Source organism: Globicephala melas, chromosome 14 (genome assembly GCF_963455315.2).
Source record: "Globicephala melas chromosome 14, mGloMel1.2, whole genome shotgun sequence".
Lineage (NCBI taxonomy): Eukaryota > Metazoa > Chordata > Mammalia > Artiodactyla > Delphinidae > Globicephala > Globicephala melas.
In genome coordinates this window covers 72883620-72904574 of record NC_083327.1, presented here as the reverse complement: position 1 = coordinate 72904574, position 20955 = coordinate 72883620, and the positions used below count along the sequence as shown (strand labels likewise).

At 39.6% G+C, this 20955-nt stretch overlaps 2 protein-coding genes across 2 annotated transcripts in view; both read left to right on the top strand.

Moving 5' to 3' along the window:
- The window catches only part of LATS1 (large tumor suppressor kinase 1), a 41814-nt gene extending 30566 nt beyond the window's left edge, over positions 1-11248 (top strand). The window contains exons 6-8 of the mRNA XM_030853184.3: positions 743-925; positions 1131-1237; positions 7327-11248. Of these exons, the coding sequence (XP_030709044.1) occupies positions 743-925; positions 1131-1237; positions 7327-7836 (800 nt within the window). The 3' untranslated portion in view covers positions 7837-11248. The remainder of the gene's footprint in view (positions 1-742; positions 926-1130; positions 1238-7326) is intronic.
- An 8990-nt stretch (positions 11249-20238) lies between these two features.
- The window catches only part of KATNA1 (katanin catalytic subunit A1), a 35938-nt gene continuing 35221 nt past the window's right edge, over positions 20239-20955 (top strand). The window contains exon 1 of the mRNA XM_030853197.3: positions 20239-20378. The gene's annotated coding sequence lies outside the window, so the exon portion shown is untranslated. The remainder of the gene's footprint in view (positions 20379-20955) is intronic.

Here is a 20955-nt window from a genome sequence, read left to right as displayed (position 1 = left end):
CACACTCTCCAGTATCTTCCTGCTGCACTTCGAGGAAAAAGCAGACCATTTATTTCGCTCGCACACCCTTGTGCACTGGCTCCTGCTCTATTTCCTACCGTTCTCCCCTTACGAACCACACTGCTCTTCTCTCTGGTGCTGTTGGGATTGTGTGGGCGCCTTGCTCTGGTTTTCAGATGGTTGAGTTCCTCTTATTTTTTTACAAATGTCACCTCAGTTGGTCTTCCCAAGACACCCTAGAACATTTGCCATATCACCACCCCATGTTGATTCTCTGTATGGAATGCATCATTATGTTTCTTATATATGTATTTGTTTGTTGTATTTCTCCCCTACCGAGAAGCTGCCTGAGAGGAGAATAGTGTCTTTATTATTATCGTTGTCATTTGCTGAATGAATGAAACACAAATCTAATTTGTTTGAAACTTTGTCCAGAGTAGTATTGCAGAGCAGTCTGAGTACCAAATTCTCAATCCTACCTACTCAAATGATTTTTACTGTCATCACTTAATATTGAGTAAATTACTGCATCTTAGGCTTATTTTTCTTAGTGTAAAACTTATCCTATTGATATTTCAAGAGTGCAGGCTCTAATTATTAATAAACACCATCAGTGATTTGCCATACATTGTGTCTCAGTTTGTCAACAAGGGGAAGCGTTGTTAACTCTGAACTATGACGTCAAAAGGTTAAACAGACTAGGTTTACTCTTGTTGCTTTTATTTATTTTTTTACTATACAGGTGACCATCCACGGCAAGATAGTATGGATTTCAGTAATGAATGGGGTGACCCCTCTAACTGTCGATGTGGAGATAGACTGAAGCCACTAGAGCGGAGAGCTGCACGCCAGCACCAGCGATGTCTTGCACATTCTTTGGTTGGGACTCCCAATTATATTGCGCCTGAAGTGTTGTTACGAACAGGTAAAACGTTTGTTTCATAAATAATCTCAGTATGCCTTTAGACCAGCTGAAACTTACATTAGAATATGGCTCGTTTCAGGCTTATAATAAAAGTATTAATTTTACAGTATAAATTGTTGATTTAATATTAATTTTGATTGTATTAATTCTGAGCACTTTTTAAAAAGTGCTTATGAATAACCATAACTTTGGTATCTTATTTTAGGCTACACACAGTTATGTGACTGGTGGAGTGTTGGTGTCATTCTTTTTGAAATGTTGGTGGGACAACCTCCTTTCTTGGCACAAACACCATTTGAAACACAAGTGAAGGTAAGGTGTAGAATCTATACCAAAAGAATTGTTATGAAGTCCCAATACCATACACCTTTATCAGTCCTTTACTTTGAGCATCTTAATCTAGAATTAAAGAAAGAACTTGTAAGGATACAGGAACCCACTAAAATTCCATGAGTGAACGCTTATCTCCATCATATCACTGTTCCTCATTCATACACTACATTCATATTTCATTCTCATAGAAGTTTTTAGTACCTTTTGAAGATGTATTCCAGTTTACTCTTACTACTGGCTGCTGGCTTTGTTTCCTTTCATGCACATTCTAGCCTCAAACTACTAACAAATGTCTGTATCTCCCTGGCACTTAAATGAAAAGTTGCTCACAATTTTGACCATAAATTGTCCCATTAAAAAACCCTTTAGTGGCCTTGTCTGTGGGTTAAAGTCCAAATTTGTCCTCAGTTCCTTTGTTCGTACCATTCCCTCTGTCTGGAATGTCCTTCTTTCTCTCCCATGTTTCACAACCTTCCCCCTTTCTGGTTCACTCCTGGTCATTTTAATCATTCTCTGAGAATGTCTTAAGATATCATATTTTCTATGATGCTCTCCTCAAGTTACAACTTCTGACATTGCATTTAATACATTATATTTAAAACTTCTTTTAGAATTTCTTTTATTACAGGTCTACTGGTAATGCATTCTTTCAGGTTTGTGTCAGGTTTGTTTGAAAGTGTCTTTATTTCCCCTTCATTTTAATATATATGTATATATGTAAGTATATGCATATGTATAAATACATGTATATTTGTGTGGGTGCTGTGCGTGTAAAAAATTGAATGCTTTCTCCCTAATTTCAAGAACAAGGCAAGGATGTCTATTCTAATGAGTCTTACTCAACAAAGTTCTGGAAGTCTTAGCCAGTGTAATACAGCAACAAAAAAAATAAAAGGCATAAAGATTAGAAAAAAATAAAAACTTGCTTTATTCACAGATGACATAATTTTCTATACTGAAAATCCCAGGGAATCTGTGCAAAACTCCAAAAAACTAATAAGTGAGTTTAGCCAGGTTGTAGAATATAAGGGTACTACGTAAAAATCAATTGTATTTCTATAGTCAAGTAATGAACAAATGGAAAATGAAATTTTAAAACAATACCATTTACAGTAGCTTCCCCAAAATGAAATACTTAGGTATAATATTGGGTCATATTATACCTATAATTCTATTAGGTATAAATCTAATAGAACATGAACAAGATCTGAATGCTAAAAGTTACAGACTCTGATGGAAAAAAACAAGATCTTAATAAATGGAGAATCATACTGTGTTGATGGATTGGAAGACTCAACATAGTAAAGCTATCAGTTCCCCCAAAACTAATCTACAGATTTCACTCAAATCCAATAAAAATTCCCAGCAGGAATTTTTGTAGGTATAGGTGCGCCAATTCTAAAATTGATACGGGTAGACAAAGAAACTGATAACAAAACAGGGGTTTTTTTTAAATTTATTTTTTATTTATTTATTTTTGGCCGTGTTGGGTCTTTGTTGCAGTGCGTGGGCTTCTCATTGTGGTGGCTTCTCTTGTTGCGGAGCACAGGCTCTAGGCGCGCGGGCTTCAGTAGTTGTGGCTCGTGGGTTCTAGAGCGCAGGCTCAGTAGTTGTGGCGCACAGGGCTTAGTTGCTCCGCGGCATTTGGGATCTTCCCGTGTCCCCTGCGTTGGCAGGCGGATTCTTAACTACTGCGCCACCAGGGAAGTCCCACAAAAACAGTTTTTTAAAAGAAGGACAAAGTTTGAGGAATCAACTACTTGATTTTAAGTCTTACTATGAAGTTACAGTAGTCCAGACAGTGTGATATTGGCAAGAGGATACACACACAGATAATGGAACAGGATAGTGAATAGGGAAATAGGACCACACAAATATGGCCATTTGTTCTTTGACAAAGGTACAAATGGAGAAAGGATAGTATTTCAACAAATGGTGATGGAAAGATTGGTCAGCCATATACAAAAAATACTGACTCAACATAAACCTCACACCTTACACAAAGATTACCTCAAAATGAGTCATAGATCTAGATAAAATATAAAGGCTATACTTTTTTTTTTTGCAGTACGCGGGCCTCTCACTGTTGTGCCCTCTCCCGTTGCGGAGCACAGGCTCCGGATGCGCAGGCTCAGCGGCCATGGCTCACGGGCCCAGCCGCTCCGCAGCATGTGGGATCTTCCCAGACCGGGGCACGAACCCGTGTCCCCTGCATTGGCAGGTGGACTCTCAACCACTGCGCCACCAGGGAAGCCCCATAAAGGCTATACTTTTAAAAGAAAATGTAGGAGAAAATCTCTATGGCCTAGGCTTAGGTGAAGAGTTCTTAGAAATGACATCAGAATCATGGTTCATTAAAGAAAAGGTTGAGAATTTGGACTTCATCAAAAATTAAAAACTTTCAGTCTGCCAAAGACATGGTCAAACAATGAAAAGACAAGCTACAGTTTGGGAGAAAATACTTGCAGGTCACATACCCAACAGCAGGCTTATCTCTAGACTATTTAAGAATCAAAAGTTAAAGAAAAACAGCCTAATCCAGTGACTTGATAGAGGTTTCCTTAAATGCCTGTATCAGAAAAGGAAAGCATGTCTCTCTCTTTAAGTATTCCTGAGAGGGTCAAAAGAAAGGCAGGCCGCTGGACTGGTCCCTCAGGGAATCACCAAGACCAACCAAAATGCACAGCCTCAAATTTTTGGAAGGCAGGGTCCTTACTGCCTACCTTGGCACCATACCAGGAAAATGGGCTGCCCTCTCCATAACCACGGTGGGGCTGAGCAATGGTGAATGGTAGTTGGTTCATGCAGACTGCTATCTTACCAAGTTTTAGCAGCTTTTCCCTTCATGAAGCACTCCCCTCGTTGCTCTTAGGGTCAAGTCAGATTCCACAGTACCAAAATGGTTGATTATGATAAGAGTTGAATTTTTTTTTCTCAGTTTAATGATTGTTTTTGTGGAGGGACTGACCACTGAGGCTTCCTATTTGCCATTTTCCATGAGATCTCACTCTACTGTGTTTTTTTTTTTTCTACTGTGTTTTTGACTATTATCTCTTTATATAGTTCTGTTAGAGGTTGCTCTAGTGATTACAAGATACATACTAAATTTTCATTGTCTACTTAGAATCAGTATCTTGCCACTAAAAGTTCAGTGTAGAACCTTACTACCATATAGGTCCCTTCATTCTCTACCCTTTGTATCTTAGGGTTTTTTTGTTTGTTTTTTATTTATTTATTTTTGGCTGCACTGGGACCCCGCTGTCGCGCGCGGGCTTTCTCCAGTTGCAGAGAGCAGGGGCCACTCTTTGTTGCGGTGTGTGGGCTTCTCACTGCAGTGGCCTCTCCTGTTGCGGAGCATGGGCTCCAGGCACGCGGGCTTCAGTAGTCGTGGCTCACGGGCTCCAGAGCACAGGCCCAGTAGCCGTGGCGCATGGGCCTAGCTGCTCCACGGCATATGGGATCCTCCCGGACCAGGGCTCGAACCCGAGTCCCCTGCATTGACAGGTGGACTCCCAACCACTGCGCCACCAGGGAAGCCCCGTGTCTTAGTTTTTTATACATCACGTCTACATACATTTAAAACCTCATCCAGGAGTTCCCTGGTGGTCCAGTGGTTAAGACTTCACCTTCCAAAGCATGGGCAGCTGAGATCCCACATGCCTCCTGGCCAAAAAAAAAAAACCAGAACATGAAACAGAAGCAATATTGTAACAAATTCAATAAAGACTTTAAAAATGGTCCACATCAAAAAAAATAAAAAGCCTCATCCAACAATGTTACAGTTTTTGTTTTCATCCATCAACTTATTTTAAAGAACTCAAGATGAGAATAGTCATTTGTATTTACGCAGATAGTTAGCATTTTCCTTGCTTTCCTGCATTCTTGATGTTTTATGATTCTTTCTCTATCAATCCCTTCTGTCTGAAGAACTTCCTTTAGCAAATATTTTAGAGCAGGTTTGCTTATAGCAGATCATTTTAGTTTTCCTTCCTCTAAGAATGTCTTTATTTCACCTTCCTTAGGATATTATCACTTGGTAATAGAAGTCTGGGTTTCAGTTCTTGCAGCACTTTAAAACGTATCCACTTCTGTCCTCCATAGTTTTCTGATGAGAAATCTACAGTAATTCAAATCATTGTTCCCTCAAGTAATGCATCATTTTTCACTGGACACTTATAAGAAATTTTCTTTAGCTCTCAGTGTTGTAATTAAGATTTGTCTGGGCATGGATTTCTTAGGGCTTGTCCTGTTTGGTGTCTCTTGACACCAAACAGCATCTTTAATTTACAGGTTTGTCTTTTATCAGATTTGGAGAATTTTCAGCCATCATTTCTTCAAATATTTTTTCTGTACCACATATTTTTTCCTTTTGGAACTCTGACACCAACATTAGACCTTTTGATATAGTCCCGCAGGTTACTGAGGTTCTCATATTTTCAAACTTTTTTCTCTCTGTTCAGATTGTATCATTTCTATCGAGTTTTCTTTAAGTTCACTGATTCTTTCCTCTGACATCTCCATTCTGCTGTTGAGCCCATCCATTGAGTTTTTGTTTTTTGGTTTTTTTAAGTTTTTAAAGTCATGTTTATTCACGTTGAATTTACATTCAGTAAAACTCACTCTGAAATTTGATAAATGCAATCACCACCATAATCAAAGTGTAGAACAGTTCTTCAACACCCGCCCCCCACCCCCCACCCCCGTCCCCGAAACCCTATGCACAAACTCCTCCCTGATCCTTAGGAATCCACTGATCCATTTTCTGTCAAAGGGGTCAAATTTAATCATCAGAATGATCTATTATAGAAAAAAATGTAAGCACAAAAAACCAAGTTTTTAAAAGGATACTTTGAAACATACAATGTTTAGAATAGTCAAAAGAATGGGATTTAGAACTAACCTTTGTAAATTAAAGCAGCTGACAAAGTTGTCTTAAGATAGTTGTATTGCTAGGATAGCTAGTCTCGTTACTATGTTGGGCTTCAGGCTGGGGCTGGTTGGCAGAAAAATGATTTTAAATAGTTTAAATGGAATTGAATTCTACAGAAATTCTCTATGGGGCAGATACATGTTCTTGCAGATATTTGGCACCTTTTCAGAAGTTCTCCCCTGCTACCACCATGAAAGGGACAGTAAGCAAAAACCTCTACTCTGTATATATCAATCATAACATGTTCAAATACATGTTATCTCCTCATAAAGCTTTCAAGCACTAGCCCTGTTTATCAGCATCTTGAACTGGACTGAGCCGAGTTACGCGCCAAGGCCTAAAGGTCCGTTGAGTTTTTACTTTGGTTATTGAAGAGGGGGTTTAATTTTCTTCCCTACACAGCACTGATAAGCTCATATATGAATAAGGAAGAATGAAGTTCATTTATTTAATAAATATTTATGGAGACCTACCCCTTCTCTCCCTCCCTTCCTTTCTCCCTCCCTCATTCCAGTTTATTCAAAACAATAAGTGTTTATTGAATATCTATCAATTATGTGCCAGGCAATTTGCCAAACACTGGGAAATGCAAAGACAAAACATGGTCTATAGCCTTATGAAATTTTATACTGTAGTAGGACACAGACATAAATAGATACCACAAAGTATTAGAGATATTATGCTACAAGGAAATATATAGAACTGGGGAGGCACAGTAGAAAGTCATTTCTACCGTAGGTTGAAGGTCTTAACAGGGGAACTAAAACTTACAGTGAGTCATGTAATATGAGTATAAGTTGTCTAGAGAGGAGGGAATGGAAAGAAAAGTTATTTCCCACCGATTCATTATTAAAGGTGAGGAAAGTGAGGGAATTCCCTGGCGGTCCAGTGGTTAGGACTCACACTTCCACTGCCAAGGGCCTGGGTTCGATCCCTGATGGGGGAATCTAAGATCCCACGAACTGTGCGGCATGGCCAAAAAAATGAAGTAAAATAAAAAGGTAAGGAAGGTGAACTACAATGCAATTTATTTTAAGAAAACACTGATAGTCCAGTAAGATTTTTTCATTTGAAACTTGGAGGAAATTTTTGTTTTTCTTATTTCTTTCCTTCTAATTTTTAAAAATCTTCTTTAAAGGTTATCAACTGGCAAACATCTCTTCATATCCCACCGCAAGCTAAACTGAGTCCTGAAGCCTCTGATCTTATTATTAAACTCTGCAGAGGACCAGAAGATCGCTTAGGCAAGAATGGTGCTGATGAAATAAAAGCTCATCCGTTTTTTAAAACAATTGATTTTTCCAGTGACCTGAGACAGCAGTCTGCTTCATACATTCCTAAAATCACACACCCAACAGATACATCAAATTTTGATCCTGTTGATCCTGATAAGTTACGGAGTGATGATAATGAAGAAGAAAATGTAAATGACACTCTGAACGGATGGTATAAAAATGGAAAGCACCCTGAACATGCTTTCTATGAATTTACCTTTCGGAGGTTTTTTGATGACAATGGCTACCCATATAATTATCCAAAGCCTATTGAATATGAATATATTAATTCACAAGGCTCAGAGCAACAGTCAGATGAAGATGATCAGCACACAGGCTCAGAGATCAAAAGTCGTGACCTAGTGTATGTTTAACACACTAGGAAATAATTGTAATGAGGCTTTGCAATAAGGCCTGAAACGCAGGGGTTTTTGAAGCTCTGAGAGTAAAATTATGCAAATGTAACAGAGCTATGTATGTGTGCTCTGTGTACAATTTTTTATGTTCCTAAATTATGGGAAATCCTTTTGAAATGTTAATTTATTCCAGCCTTTTTAATCAGTAATTTAGAAAAAAATTGTTATAAAGTAAATTATGAGCTGAATATTATAGTCAGTTCTTGGTACTTAAAGTACTTAAAATAAAAAATAGTGCTTTGTTTAAAAGGAGAAGCCTGATATCTATTTGTACATATACTAAATAATTTTTAAAAAAACAAGAATTTTTGAAAATTTTTTGAAAGACAGTTTTAGTTTTATCTTGCTTTAACCAAATATGAAATATACCCCACATTTACAGAGGTGTTTTTTTTTTCTTCCCCCATAATTTGTTTTTGGAAAAAAATAAGCTATAGAAATGAAGCCATCATGGTGGTGAGTGTTCCTAGGCTAATGATAATCTGTATAATTCACATTTTGTAACTAAGAAATACAGGGTTGAAACAGTATGCTCATCCAGATGAAAACTAGTGCAGTTTATCTTTTTATCCCATCTGCGGAATACTTAATTTTCTAACATATCTCAGCAAATTACTGGCTTTGAAAGAAGCAAAGCACTACCATTTTTCTTTTCATATTGGTATTTTTAATGCTGCTTTCAGTTTTTAAAGGGAACAAAGCTGCCATAAATTAAAATTTTCAATACTAAAAGCTAATAAGATCTTTCATATTTTTACTTTGAAATTAAAAAAAAGTTCCACATCCTAAGCAGAGAGATCATTTTCAGCTTCATATGAAACTTTAATTAAAAATTATTTGTGAGTACTTACTAGAAAAGTACTTTTTCTATATAGTGACAGTTTTGATTATGTCATCAGTAATGTTATATAGTTTTCCTCTTTCAGAACAGAGATGCATACACAGATTGTTACTGGCAAAAGAAAATGTGGCTATTTGGCAATATTTTACCTGTAGGCAGAGATTAATTGGTGAAAAAAACATTATTTAATTCCTAATTAAGGTGGCCATTAGTAATTAGGAAAAAATACATAGTGTTCTTAGGAAAATTCAAAACCTCCTAACTTATTAAGGTTAAACAGTATGTTTTTCAGCATTACTGTTATATATAATACTTAGGTATAAGGACAACTTGTGGTTTCATACCAAAATACATTTAGCTTAACTTTTAGGAAGGGGGAAAGGGCTCTATTCTCACATTAGTAAAATTTGTATTTTATTTCCTGAAGCTCCACTGATAGGGAATTGTTTCATCAAAACAATATTTGTGGAGAAGAAGCATAATTTTAGTGATTTTTCAAACTTACAGCTTTCTTCAAATAAAAGCTAATGGAATCATGTATGCAAGTAAAATTAAAGACAAAGCTGTTCTGGTTGAATTGGGGAGAGCAAAAAAGATTTATTAGCTCACACTTCCCTCCTTTCTATAGGTGGCCTTTCTATAGTTGGTCTTCTCAGCTTGTAAACCAGTGCATTAGCCACTATGTAATGGTAGGTCTTTGGGAGTCATTGGCCCTTCCAAGAATCTGATGAAAGCTGTGGCTTCTCTTCCCAGAAAAATGCACATCAACACATACGCACAAAATGTTGCATGCAGTTTAGCGATTTTGGATGTGTTGAAACCTGTCACAAACTCTTCGTTAGGGACCTCTGTCCTGCAAGAACACTGATATATTAAACTAGGAACTTTGCTGTAAGTTTACTGATTAGTACTCAGATTAGCACATCTTGTATAAACACTGATAATTTATGGTGTGAAAGGTCTGTACCATGTGATAAGATATCCTTAGGACTGCCTCTCTTGCTGGTACAGCACCAAGACATTTTAAACACACCCTTTTGAGGGCACTGAAATACATGTTTGGCTTGTTACAAGCTTAATAAATATTTCTGAAGGACTTCTACTCAGAGGATTGTAGGAAAATGCACTATATAAGATGGCAGTCTTCACTTCATGGAACGTTTGATTAGTCCTGTAAAATTCTATGCAAAACAAATTAGTTCAAGAACTTTCTAGCTCAGTACTCAAATTTTTAAGTTATCCCCCTTGTTCTTCAGGCTTTCTCAGTCAGATTTATTGCAATTTCCATTTAGTTGTTTTATTTCTGGACTATGGTGCAATACAGAATAAAACCAACTTTGTTACATTTACATTGTAGGAAAACTAAGGTGCTGTCTTCTCCCCCTCCCTCCCCCCAAAATCTGTGTTGCCCTTATTCCTCAAATGTAACAGACACTACAAATTTTGTATTCTTTTAAATTTCCTCTGACAGTATAAGCTTTTTGTGTTTATCTGAAGCAGTGTACAAGCCTTTCGTATCTGCATTTTTAGCAGTTTGGATATACTTATTAGCTGTCTTATTCCCAAACTATATCCAGATCTTCCAGTATAGAATCTGGTGCTTCCTGACCAAAAAGATGAGAACGATGTCAAAAATCTATATGCTCTCAATTGAAATTGAGTGAAAACATTGATCATGTTTTCTTTTTAAAATAATTTTCCCACTCATTAAAAAAAAAAACTTGCTGTCTTTCTTATACTCACCCCTTTTATGCATATCAGTGGTATTTATGAAATGTGTTCTATAATTATGTAATTGTAGATACAGTTATGTATTGTCCAGTGACGTCCTAAGGCAGGCCCTGTTGCTGTATCTTTTCTACCTTATTTGTAATAGAAACTATAGAATGTATGACTAAGAAGTCACTTTGAGATTGACTTTTTTAAAAAGTTATTACCTTCTGCTGTTGCAAAGTGCAAAACTGTGAGTGGAAATGTTTTCTTCTGACTTAATAATATGTTGAAATTAGAGAATACAGTGGGAGGATTTTTAGATATTGCTGCTGCTGTTACCTAAGGTACTTTAGAAATTTTTCTTTAATAAACAAAAATCCCTTTGGTATTTAAAGTGAAACATTTAGCCTGTTTGTTTTAATCTAAAACAAAAAGTAATTTGGATCAACATAATGGTGTATTTGTAAAGCGCCTTAATAGATCCCTTTGTGAAGGCACTATACCACAGTTTACTTTTATATTGTATTATGTATATAAGTATTTTGTATTAAAATTGAATCAATACAACACTACAGTTTTATAAAATAATGCTTTGTTAGGAAAAGGAGTTACAGCATTGCAATATAACTAAATTGTTTTGCATACTTCTGAATGTAGTAGATACGAATAATCAGCCTGTGTTCTTAATGAATCTATTTGTATTTCCCCAATCATTTTCTCTAGTGTAACATTTGCTGGGATCATAATAAAAAAAAGCAAAATTCAAATCTTTAAATTATGTGTGGAAGGCTGACTTTTAGGCTGCTTAGTTAAGTAAGTTGATTTTTTAATTCAAAAATTTAATCTTTTTATTCTCAGAGAAAATTTATGATTAAAAATTTAAGGACTTCCCTGGTGGCACACTGGTAAAGAATCTGCTTGCCAATGCATGGGACACAGGTTCCATCCCTGGTCCGGGAAGATCCCACATGCTGCAGAGCAACTAAGCCCATGCACCAAAACTACTGAAGCCCACACGCCCTAGAGCCTGCGCGCCTCAACTGCTGAAGCCTGCGCATACTAGGGCCTGCGTGCCGCAACTACTGAAGCCCGCGTGCCTAGAGCCCGTGGCCTGCAACAAGAGAAGCCACCGCAATGAGAGGCCTGTGCACCACAACGAAGAGTAGCCCCCGCTCACCACAACTAGAAGAAAGCCCGCGCACAGCAACGAAGACCCAACGCAGACAAAGATAAAAAATAAAAAAAGTACTAAAGTTCTTTAAAAAAAAAATTTGATGCTTTGAAATTAAAACATATATAGCTAATGATAATCCCTACTTAAATTAAGGCAAACTAAAGTTAGTGTAGCCCAGTAAAGTTTTCGTTTTGCCCAGTATAAGTACAATAAATATTTCATGTTAAAGGCTCCCTTTAGATCACAGATTTAAACCTTTTTTAATTATTGAACTCTGCATTTAGTATCATTTGAGCCCAGTTAGTAATTTTTAAAATGTGAAGTTATTAGCTAATCTCTTTTCCTTTATTTATAATCTTTTTACTTTATCACATGAACTGCCTACCAAATAAAGTATATATGTTGTTGTTACATCTTAAATCAACTTTACAAAGATGAACAAATATTTAGGGTTTTTCTCCCCCTTTTTCAAGCATTACCATCATTTTTTTTTTAATTTATTTATTTTTGGCTGCGTTGGGTCTTCATTGCTGCACCTGGGCTTTCTCTAGTTGCAGGGAGCGGGGGCTACTCTTCATTGCAGTGCACATGCTTCTTATTGTAGTGGCTTCTCTTGTTGCGGAGCACAGGCTCTAGGTGCAAGGACTTCAGTAGTTGTGGCGCATGGGCTCAGCAGTTGTGGCACACGGGCTTAGTTGCTCCAGAGCATGTGAGATCCTCCTGGACCAGGGCTCAAACCCGTGTCCCCTGCATTGGCAGGCAAATTCTTAACCACTGTGCCCCCAGGGAAGTCCCTACCATCATTCTTAGGTCTTTTATCCTCTTGTTTGCACTCACTTGTAAAAAAATTTTTTTAATATTTATTTATTTGGCTGCGCTGGCTCTTAGTTGCAGCATGCGGGATCTAGTTCCCTGACCGGGGCTCGAACCCAGGCCCCCTGCGTTGGGAGCGCAGAGTCTTAACCACTGGACCTATAGGGAAGTCCCACTTGTAAATTTATATTTGGTCTATATGAGGCTGTTGTATAGCTCATGCAAACTGCATTATGCTTATGATTCATTTTACTACATTTTTTTAAGATTTCCAATTAATGTATTTATTTGTCCTTTTAGTTAGCATATTTTTGGTGGGTGAGAAGTGATAAGGACTCCATGGAATCCAATTTCCTTTTTAATTCTGATGATATGTTCCAGAGAAAATGTCTCTAATACATTGTGTTTGCCTTCATATGTCATCATCGTCGTCCAGGAGCTCTCAGCCAGGTTAGCTGTGGTTTCAGCAGACCTGCATCACAATTTAATTTCTTTCTTTGCCCAAGCTACTTTTCCGTGACTTCCACACCATCTTCTAGCAGATGACTGAATGGTGGACATACACTCCTGGTCCTGGAGAGTCTCCTGTTGAGGTGGGAGGCAGCTGCGGCTTACCCTGGGAACATAGACACTGGTGGCAGCCATTCTTTGGAGCTTGTTCTACTGCGTGGACCCTGGTGCTGACGGGTGCCATTGTGGGACCCTCCGTCTAGCTCATTGGCTCTCTCATTTTACTGCATTTTGGATCCATGTTTGGCATGCTTAAAATTGTGACCATACCTTGTTATGCCAAAGGCAAATACACAGAAAATGTATCTGCTTTTGTGTGAAGGCAAAAGGGAGGATATCAAATTTATGTTTGAGACATAGGCAGTTGTCCTCCCAAATATCCAGTCTTTCCTTCTCCCTTACATAAAGTCACACAGAGATCCGGGACATTTTGGTGGATTCACAGTCTGGGTGGGACTTTGTTTTCCCTGGAGGAGGGTTAAATTTGTTCTGTAGTGAAAAGGGGGATTCTCAAGAGTTCCTAGCTCCCAGAGGGGTTGACTAATGACACAGGCTGCTCTTGTTCTCCAGCTTCCATTCTCTCAGTTTTCCTTTTACTAATAGAGCCCCCATCCCTGTTCATGTTTCAACTGTCCCACTAGAGCCCATGTTTCTCATATTCCCTTGTAATTAGTTGTGGCCACATGACTAGGTTTTGGCCACTGGGATATGAGCAGATGTGACACATGCAAATTCTACTTCAGGGCTTCCCTGGTGGCGCAGTGGTTGGGAGTCCGCCTGCCAACGCAGGGGACACGGGTTCGTGCCTCGGTCCGGGAGGATCCCACATGCCACAGAGCGGCTGGGCCCGTGGGCCATGGCCGCTGGGCCTGCGCGTCCGGAGCTTGTGCTCCACAGCGGGAGAGACCACAACAGTGAGAGGCCCGTGTACCACAAAAAAAAAACAAAAAACTACTTCATACACCTAAAGTTGATATTGTTTGCCCTTCACTTGCTCCTTCCCTCTTCCCACAGGATGGAACATAGAATCATGACTTTATATTGACCCATAAAATCCAGGAAAATACCCTAGTGATGGTGGATTAACAAAATGAATAAAACCTGGCTACCTGAAAGATGGCATGAAGCAGGGCTGTCTGTCCAACTGCAGAATATTAAAAGGAAAAAAATTCATATATATATATATATATATATATATACCATTTGTTACTGTTGCTGAACTTGTACCCCAACTAACGTGTACTTTGTCTTCGTGTATAATCTGATTTGCAAAACAATTTGAGGTCATTTTATACTTTGTCTGTCTCCCATGCAATGATTCATGAAATTCGGTTATTTACCTGGTGCATTTTTCTCTAATTCATCATCTTCATCCCCATTGTTTGGTTAAACTAATTTGGTTAAGGCCCTCATCAACACTTTTTTTTAAAAAAAAAAATCTTTATTGGAGTATAATTGCTTTACAATGATGTGTTAGTTTTTGCTGTATAACAGAGTGAATCAGCTGTATGTATACATATATCCCCATATCCCCTCCCTCTTGTGTCTCCCTCCCAACCTCCCTATCCCACCCCTCTAGGGGGACACAAAGCACCAAGCTGATCTCCCTGTGCTGTGCAGCTGCTTCCCACTAGCTATCTGTTTTACATTTGGTAGTGTGTATATGTCCATGCCACTCTCTCACTTAGTCCCACCTTACCCTTCCCCCTCCCCGTGTCCTCAAGTCCATTCTCTACGTCTGCGTCTTTATTCCTGTCCTGCCCCTAGATTCTTCAGAGCCAATTTTTTTTTTTTAGATTCCATATATATGTGTGTTAGCATATGGTATTTTTCTGTTTCTGACTTACTTCACTCTGTATGACAGTCTCTAAGTCCATCCACCTCACTGCAGATAACTCAATTTCGTTTCTTTTTATGGCTGAGTAATATTCCATTGTATATATGTGCCACATCTTCTTTATCCATTCATCTGTCAGTGGACACTTAGGTTGCTTCCATGACCTGGCTATTGTAAAGAGAGCTGCAATGAACATTGTGGTACATGACTCTTTTTGAATTATGGTTTTCTCAGGGTATATGCCCAGTAGTGGGATTGCTGGGTGGTATGGTAGTTCTATTTTTAGCTTTTTAAGGAACCTCCATACTGTTCTCCATAGTGACTGTATCAATTTACATTCCCACCAACAGTGTAAGAGGGTTCCCTTTTCTCCACACCCTCTCCAGCATTTATTGTTTGTAGATTTTTTGATGATGGCCATTCTGACCGGTGAAGGTCTTCATCAACTCTTGACTGAATTATTGTAATAACTTCCTAACTGGAGTCTTTGACTTCATTCTGGTCCTTCAAGTTTATTATCCAACTGTCAACCAAATGACATACTTGAAAGATAATTCTAGATTCTGCTTCTAGTATGACCAAGTAAGCTCCTGATGGATTGACTTTATCATATGTAACAACTATAAATTCAGGGGGAAAAGAACTAAAGATACAGAAGTGGAACCAAGAGCAGGCAGATTCTGGGTGGAAGTCAACACTTGGGAGAGAGGAATGGCATTAGATGAGTGTCTCATTTTTATGATATCTTGCCTGAGAATGGCCCAAATCTCTAGCTGAATCACGAACCACATACGTGTGGTGAGGAATCCAAGCATCCTAAGAATCAAAGAACTAAACTGACATTTGAGATGCTGCCCAACAGAAAGAAAATTAAACCAAGTTAATTGCTTGCTTAACCAAGCAGAACACCTCCAGAGGCATATCCCAGAATCCAGAGTGTAACTTAATATATCCAACATCCATGATACAATCCAAACTTACCTGGCATACAAAGAAATATAAAAATATGACCTAGTCTCAAGAGAAAACACAATCACTGGAGGCTGACCCCAAGATCTTATTTCCAACATCTGGAATTGGCAAAGATATTACAATGGCTCTTATAACTATGCATGAAAATGTAAAGAAAAACGTTCTCATAAATGTACAAATAGGCAATCCCAACAAGAAAATAGAAGCTATAAGAAATTACCAAAAGGAAATTTTCCTTGATTGAAGACATAAACTAGCAAATTATAGAAAGCTCATGAGAGGTCTAATAAATTGCATTATTTAATTGCATGTATAATAAAAGTATCTCTGGAAGGTAGTTAACGAGTTTGATGTTACTGTCTCTGGGGATGGGAACTGGATTTCTAAGGTAGCAAGAATAGTAGAAAGACTTCCCACTATATAAGCTTTTGTATCATTTGAATTTGAACCATGTAAATGCATTGCCTATCCAAATATAAATTCATAAAATGGAAATAAAAAATAAAATCTTTAAGTTCAAGTGGAGGAATGGGGCTTAGACAAAGGAAGATACACTTTCTTTGAGACAGGAGGCAAAACCAAAGGGCAAGAGTGAGGTAGAGACATTTGTTAAGTTGGAGGGTCAAAGTATTGGGATTAGGTTATGCTGCATATGAAACCCAAAACAACGACTGCTTAGACAGACAATATCGAGTTGGCAGTCCACACCTGCTATAACAGCTCCACAAGGTCATTCCAGACTTTGTCTGTTCAGTTCTGCTATCTTCATCACATGGCTTATATCCTAAAGGTCATTTATGGTCAGTAGTGGGCTGCTTATACTCTATCCATTTTTTTCCCTGTTCTAACCTGGTGAAAAGAGGGGATGATGTGACTGGAAGGGGGATTTTCAGGGCCTCTCCCTGTAAGGTACCTTCCTAAAAGTTCTATACAACACGTCCACTGGCCAGAAGATCCACGGCCACACCTAGCTGCATGAGAATCTGGAAAATGTAGTCCTTATTCCAGGCAGCCCAATTTAATCAAGCTAGGTTCTGTTACCAAGGAAAATGTGTATTTGGTGGGCAGATGGCAGTCTCTGCCTCACTGAGCAAGTTGAGGGAATTTCAACCTGACAGCTTCTATTTTCTCTGAAGGTGGAGACATAGTGATTTGCTGAAAGGGCAGAAAGGGGTATGTGGCTGGCATGAGGACAGTGGTGAAAGTCTGAAATAACTAATGTGAAGAGTAAGAGAGATAACTGAAGTGGAACATGCAGAAAAATATGTTTCAGGTGGGTTAGACATCATGCAGTTGTGGTGCATCAGTCTTCAAGGTGGTGTGATTTTTTTTTCCCTATGGCATTCAGAAATCTGGGAGTAGCAGGTCTGTGATGGAAGCTATTATTTAGGAAGAATGTGCATAAGGTTAATGAACAGCACTGAGGATCTGTCTCAGTTTGTTGCTGCAAAAACTGTGACATAATCTAAAAATTCAGCAGATTCTGATCCGCGGCTTGCAGGATCTCAGTTCCCCGACCAGGGGACTTACCTGGGCCACAGCAGTGAAAGCCTGGAATCCTAAGCACTAGGCCACCAAAGAACTCCCTCTTCTTTTTTTTTTTTTTAGCAGATTCTTAATCATGGTTAGAATTTTCTAGTCTTATACATACTCTGTATCCCAAGAGATGGCTCAAATTTTTGAAGGAGGTAGAGGAGGACTGCCAGTTGCAATAACCAGGTGAGTGAAACTAGTCCTGAAAGTCCTTTTAGATTTCTCTGATGAAATGTAAAAAGTGTCTCCAAATTCTATTTTTTACTGATTTAATGTATTTATTCTACAAATATCTAATTAATGTCTGCAATATGCTAGACATTGCCCTAGTCAAATGGAGGAAGTATCTAACTTCATTAAAGTTTACCTACTGGGGCAAGAGAGACAGCAAATACATAATGTCGAGAAATGGTCTGCATGTCATTCCCTCCTGTGTAATTCCAGGAGTCACAACACTTCTTGCAAGAGTCGCCCAATCTATTCTCTCTCCCCTCCAAACCCTTCTACTCACAGTTGCCAAATCAATCTTGCTATTTCCTATCTAAATTATGCCTTCATTTGAATACCTTCAATGGCTCCTTTGTGCCTATTGAACAAAATTTAAACTCTTTACTGGCACCTACCTTTTTTTTTTTTAATTTAATTTATTTATTTATGGCTGTGTTGGGTCTTCGTTTCTGTGTGAGGGCTTTCTCTAGCTGTGGCAAGCGGGGGCCATTCACTATTGCGGCCTCTCTTGTCACGGAGCACAGGCTTCGGACGCGCAGGCTCAGTAATTGTGGCTCACGGGCCCAGTTGCTCCGTGGCTTGTGGGATCTTCCCAGGCCAGGGCTCGAACCCTTGTCCCCTGCATCGGCAGGCAGATTCTCAACCATTGCGCCACCAGGGAAGCCCTGGCACCTACCTTTTTACCTACTTTTCATTAACTTCCCGGGATGTGTCCTATGATCCTGCCAAATTACTGTCACCATTCACCAGAAAAAATAATCTCCAATTTTTCTGAGTCCCAGTTTGGACACAATAATTTTAGAGGGATGGTGGTTGTAGAAGCCACACTGTAAAAGAAGAAATGACTAGTGTAGTAGTCATGAGGGCGGTACACAAATATTCTGTTTTTCCTTCAGGGCACACTGTAGAGCTCAGTGTCCCATCTCTTTGAAATCAGCCTTGGCCATATGACTTGCTCTGGCCAATGAAATGTGGACAGAAGTGGCACGTCTTATATCCAGGCAGAAGTTATGCAAGTTATCGCATTTTCTTTTTTCCACTGTCCCAGTTTCCACTGTTTCCAGGGTCCCAGTGCGCGCATCCACTCTATCATGAACATATAGAGTAAATAAGAAGAAAAAAATTCTTGGCGTTTGAAACCTCTTCAATTTAGAGAGGTTACTACAGGGTACCCTAGTCTTCCTAGACTAGTACAACTAGTGAAGAAACAGAAGTAGTAAATGTAAGCCACTGTTTGGAGGTTTTTTGTTTTTTAATTTTAAAAATTAACTTCATTGAGGTATAAATTATGTACAATAAAATGCATCCATTTTATGTGCACTGTTCAGTGTTTTAATAAACATATACATCTGCTTAACCACTACTCTAATTGAGATATAGAACATTTCCATCACCTCAAAACATTTCCTCATGCCTTCTTGCAGTCTAGTCCTTCACCTCACTTCTCCCAGCCCCCAATCCAGCCTCAGGCAAACACTGACCACCTTTCTGTTACTGCAGACTACTTTTGCCTGTTCTAGAATTTCATATAAATGGAGTCATGTAATATGTATTCATTATATGCCCTTTGAGAAGTTTTTAGACTATAAATTGCCTTTATAATTCAACATACCTTTTCACTCATATAAAAAATGAAGGTTGATTCAGTCTAACTAGGGTAATTAACCTGTACCTCCCTGAATTGTTTTTTCATTTCAAAAAGCTATACTAATTATACTTTCCTATACGAATTATACTTTACATTACAATAGAGTTCAAATCCATCATAGCGAAACTATTATTTTCTACTTAGTTGAGAATTTCACAAGACTTTAAGCTTCATGAAACATTCTATTTTGTTGACCACTGTTTACCCAATGCCTACAATGCTGTCTGGCATGTATTAGTTGCTCAGTAAACATCTGTGGACTGAATGGATGTATTTCCCTTGAATTGCCTTTATATAAGTCTGTGTTAAATTAATGGGATGTTTTAAAATCAGAATTTTAATTACCATGCATTCGTAGAGGATAACGTGTCTTAAGTCCTTCTATGCCACCTTAGGTGGAAGTAGAGGATGGAGATCCTGGAGGAAGCATGACCACTAGTACTGTCGAGTAGGTATGTTTCTGTACATCGTGGAACATAATTTTGTTGTCTGGTTGCATTAATACGTTGACCAAAAAAATCAAGAATATAAAATTCCACCATCATTGTGTCCGAATACCTTTGTTTACCCATTCTCTATTTTATTCATGTTATGTCGTGACAAGCGCCTCAGCCAAATTCTGAGTATTTGGTTCTAGAACAGGATTTGTCACAAACGAATTGTTTGACCCTTGACACTCACCTGTAAAATAGACACTCTGACCTCCTAACCTCTGAAGAGAGTGATGAAAATCAAGCGGGAGGAAAAGTGAGGAAGCACCGCGAAAAACATATTGAGGAACACGAGACGGTAGCTCTAGTTTGGGTCATTACTACCCGCCCCTGCCCAGTCCGCGCGGGAGGCTGTGGCGCGGGACTGCGCAGGCGCTCCCCGTCGGCCCCACCCCACCTTCGTCGGCCCCGCCCCACTTCTGTCGACCCCGCCCAACCGGCGCCAGGCGCGCGCACGCCGCCCGGCGTCCTCGCTCCCGGGGCGTGGCCCAGCTTGCGCCGGAGTCACCGAGGTTCCTCCCAACACCGGAAGTGACCCTGGCGGGTTTGCCTTCAAATTCTCGGAGAGTGAAAGCAGCGCCCCGAGACTGGTGACCAGGCAGTGCTGGGTCCGTGAGCACAAAACAGGGTGGTTGGGACAGGACAGGGCAGGGCCGTCCTTCATCGCTGCCCGGTGCGCCGCTCGGCCCTCCCGCTCCGCCTGCCGCTGGGCGGTTTCCCGAGGAGCCTCGGAGACACAGGTGAGTGTTGGCTCTCTAGGTCTCCTGGGAATCCCCGACCCACGTGGCCGGGTCGGCGAGGGATTCGGGAGCCTGTGATGCGATCCCGCTGCGCATTCTGCTGTGAACTTGCCGATGCCTGCGCCGAGGTCCTAGGTTCTTGCTGTTGTCGCTGACACCTGTGGCTCGGATGACGGTTCCCCCTACCGGAGGAGTCTTGTCCGGCCGGAGACTTCTGAGGGCTCCTGCCGATCCCACTCTAGGCCTGTCTCCTTGGAGAAGTCTCCGGCCGAGACAACCTGTTTTTATTTCCTCGCTTTTTTGACGGGTCCTCTCCCGAATTCGTCCACGCCCCCGCCCGAAACCCTCTACCCTAAAAAAAACACCAAAAGCCTTGACTTTGGGGATGCAGCTTCCTTTCTTATGTTTTGTTAGGTAGGTGTGCTATTGTTGAGGATGTTCTTTCTTATTTAGTTTATTCTGGAGCCGGGCGTCCTCTGGGAGGCTATGGCCCTTTTTGTTTAGAGTCGGTACCTTTTACAAAACGTATCCCTCGAAACTTTGTTTCATACTGTATATTATACGGTGATGAAGCTAG